The following is a 4212-nucleotide window of genomic DNA, read 5'->3' on the forward strand; positions in this document are numbered from 1 at the left end:
TTATAAATATTGTCAAAATGTGTCACTATAAAATGATGTAATTGAATCTATCCTCATATAATAATCACAACTTCACAAGCTCTTAATATGGCTGACTGAAATACCTTTTTAGTCCACATCAATTATGACGGTTGTTGAAGAAAATAATACAAATTTAGTACAAATAAAATATAGGATAATTATATATTTAGACCTTTTCAGTACTCTTGAAGTGTACATTTTTTTTAATCCTAAAATCCACACACATACATATATAAAACATAATAATTTACTAGAGTAACAAGCCACTATTGTTGTGTTAAAACTTAAAACAAAATAATTAACTAGAGTAATAACCAAACAAGGCTTGAAAATAGAAGAAGAAGAAGAAAAAAAAAAAAAAGAAGAAGCTCAATCTTATTCACATGTTTGTGCGGATGATGTGCAGGAAGAAGAGCACGTAAGAGCTTATAGAGAAGTTGACATTAAAATGAAAGGTAAAACTATATAATATAATATCATCACTTTTTTATTAACTTCTTTCAATTCCATATTGTTTATAGTGTCTAAAAAATTATAGCGGCATTATAACGAATTATCTAGAACCTCGGAAATTATAGAAACACTTTATTATCATCCATAATTGAAGGTGTAATACTTGATCAGATTTTATATCATCAGATTTTATTAGATAAGAGTAGATAAAAGTAAATAAGATTTAGGATCTTATGTGTATAAAAGTTTTAATGAAAATTTATGTTAGGCTTATATATATACCATACATACTTTCTCAAATAAAAGGAAGATAATTAATTAAAGGGTATTTTTTTTTTTCCATGGACAATGTGAGAAGTTTATTCCTATATAGAACGAAATCCGGCTATAATTATAAACAGCAAAAATAAGATCTTCATTGATGAATTGATCATTAAAGCAAATAATCAGATCTCAATATATATATAGAGAGAGGAGGGATTCAATTACACCTTTTTTTGGTGACACCGGATTATACTCTACATTTTTAAAGTCCAAACAGTCAATCCAAACTGTTCAACATGATGAATATATTAAAATGTGCTTGCAAATCAAAGTTTATATTATTTTTTTGAATTTTTTTACTATTTATTAAGATGGGTACAAAAAAAGGGTGCACTATATACACACACACACACATATACATACATACATATACATAAAAGTAAAATATAGTATTGTGCTTGTGTGTTGTAACGGAACATATTATAAGAAACAAAAATAATCTCATACAAAATAACATATTTTTATAAAAAAAAATAACAAATAACACAACGTAAATAATATTTCTTAAATAACATATTAAGTGACATTTTTTTTATCTTTTGATATATTTTTATAAGAATTTTTCAAACAAAATGACATACTAAATGACAAATAACATTCCTTAAGTAATATAAAAAATAGAAAAAAATAAATAAAGACATAAGAAATCAATTATCAATCAATTAAAGAATTTTCTAAATGATATTTAAAGAATATAAATAAATCATGATCAAACATAATTTGCATGTGGACAGTACATGTGCCGACTACGTGTCTAAATAAATTTAGACTTCTATACATAAAAAAATGCATAAACTAGAATATTTGATCGAAGGCTGATATTCAATACAAAATTTAATCTTTTAATCAAAGCCGTTGACGAATCAGGATATCTACATGCTTAAGAATGGAGATATAAGATTTGGAATCTCAACAAATTTCAATTAATATTCTTGTTAGGCACCCTTTTCGATGTTTACCGTACATATCTTGTGAAATAAAGAAGAAGATAAAGGATATATTTGCTATGAAAAATGGTAGATTCAAAAAATATATCCGTAAAGGATCCTGCTGTAAAGAGCAAGAAGATCTTTCAATATTCTTCGTTTCTTCCACTTGACTATCAATTTTTCTCCTTAATTTCTTCACGTATTTTTCTTTCTTTCTTTAAAGTTTTTTTTTTTCTATCTTAATTATTCTAGGGATATGTCCACCACCAACTTAACATATTGAACCAGTACTTCGTTCCCCATATATATATATGTGTGTATAATTCGTAGTATTTTCTAAAAATATATAAGCATAATATTATGTTAAAATTTAAAAAAAAAAAAAACAGAATCATATATATATATAATAGATGGCCCATTATTATGCAATTCACATTCTACAATAAGATAAAATGGCAGAGAACATTTGGTTCAGGAACCCTACTTTCTTTTCTACAATATAGCTCCTCTCATCTACACCCTAACTACCAAACAAAGAAAGGAAAAGTTTTCTCAAAAAAAACAAAGAAAGGAAAATTAAATAAAACCCAGATGCAAAACAAAAGAAGAAGCTGGTCCCATTCTTGTTAAAATCCAACCTAAATATAACCCCACATGCAGTATACCCTGTTCAATGTCACATTACTATCTCAATCTCACCAGATGAAGAACATTCACAACGTCTCATAGATTTCTCAACCCCCCCCCCCCCCCCCCCCCTCTTCTCTCTCCTCTCTCCTCTCTCCTCTCTCTATAGAGCTAAGAAAACCACACAAACATGAGTGAACAAGAGACAACTCATAATTTCATGGATACCGGCACCGGAGCTGTAACAGGTGCCGGCATAGACTCGTTCTCACAACTTCCATTCATCCGAAGCACCTCAGCACGGGACAAACAACCAACAAACAACAGTACCGGAAGCACATCTCTTCGTCTCTTTGGGTTCGACTTCCCCAAAGAAACCTCCAGCAACGAACCACGAGATCAAGAAGAGAACAATTCTCTTAACAAAGAAACCAAATCTGATAACAACACCAGCGTGTCATCTGCAAGCTGTATTGAAACCACTGCTGGTCGAAAGTTCGAATGCCACTACTGCTGTCGTAACTTCCCAACCTCACAAGCCCTTGGAGGTCACCAAAACGCACACAAGCGGGAGAGGCAACAAGCGAAGCGGGCCCAATTTCAAACCTCCATGTCAACAGAAGGACAGATGTACAGTCCCTTCAACTATTATCGACTTGGGTCGATGCAATCTGCAAGCCGCTTTGAGTCAACAACAGTGCCGCCACATTATCCTTCATGGGTACCAAGTACATCCTATCTCAATCCAGGTACAAGATTCTATGGTGGATTAGGGTCCGTATCTGAACCGATTATTAATGGCAACCCGGTGAGTAGCACTTGGAGATTTCCGGGACATGGAGCTTTCGGTGGGTTTGGCTCTACGCATCATGACCGTCCAATGGCTTTGCCTTTGATGGGAGGAGGTGATCCAAAGGCTGTTGTTGGTTCCTCGTTTTCTCCTACTGCTTCATCAAGTAATTTGGTGCCAGAGAGAGGGGTGATGGATGGGGTTAGTTTGGACCTACACCTATAGATTTCATGGATGCAAATTAAATTGAACGAAAGTATGTTGATTTATTCCTATTAATTTTCCTCTTAATTTTTCTCTCCTCGTTTGTGATGTCAGGATATTCTCAAGGTTAATAATTTTTTTATTAATTGAGGTACGTATTGACGCATTGTTTCTTCCATTCCTTCAAATTTTCCTTATAACTTCCAATTTCTTCAATTTGAACACATCATAATTTTCTATTGAAAAGGTCAAAAAGATAGTATTTTATTTTGATTATTTTAAAATTATTAACTATATATCATCTATATATAGCTTGATTCCTTCTATATATGAGACTCTCATGATGGTTTTCTTTGGATGTCCATTTTCCTAATTTCCAGTAAGTATATATATTTGACGTGAAAATTTAAGAACATAATTAATGTCTTCCGGAGCAAATTTTGCATGAAATTGATTATTTCCAATATTAATTCATGCAACTATTGCCACATTCATAACATCTTTCATTTCCTTATATATTTTGCTTACATTTTTGGCAATTAATTATCTATATCAAAATCGGCTCACAATCTTGAGGTTTTATTCTTTATTCTCCGCCTTAATGAAAATTCTTCTTTCTTAATTGATCATTAATTAGCAGAGATGGTATATATATATATGTATGTATATGTTTTAAATTTCTTTATGGTTAGAAAAACCAAATGTTGAAGTAGCATATAAGCTTAGAATTAATTCAGGTTCATTAAAATTCAGAATCTAAAAGATGGTCTTGATTATTTTGGGGATTGATCAATTCAGTCCGATAAATTAATGATTGTAGCATACTTTTTGTTTTGCCGAAATCAATATCCTTGTTGAGTGCGT

General features: G+C 31.3%; 1 protein-coding gene across 1 annotated transcript; it reads left to right on the forward strand.

The window, feature by feature from the left end:
* Nucleotides 1-2352: 2352 nt before the first annotated feature.
* On the forward strand, nt 2353-3516 carry LOC144574052 (zinc finger protein GIS-like). Its single transcript, XM_078323879.1, has one exon. The coding sequence runs from the start codon at nt 2545-2547 to the stop codon at nt 3367-3369; it is 825 nt and encodes a 274-aa protein (XP_078180005.1). The 5' UTR covers nt 2353-2544; the 3' UTR covers nt 3370-3516.
* The last annotated feature ends 696 nt before the right edge of the window (nt 3517-4212 follow it).

The sequence above is a fragment of the Carex rostrata genome, chromosome 22, assembly GCF_964058835.1.
Source record: "Carex rostrata chromosome 22, lpCarRost1.2, whole genome shotgun sequence".
Taxonomy (NCBI): Eukaryota; Viridiplantae; Streptophyta; class Magnoliopsida; order Poales; family Cyperaceae; genus Carex; species Carex rostrata.

What these genes read in the sequence shown, in the direction of transcription:
- LOC144574052 (XM_078323879.1), top strand. Translation starts at nt 2,545, where the DNA reads ATGAGTGAACAAGAGACAACTCATAATTTCATGGATACCGGCACCGGA.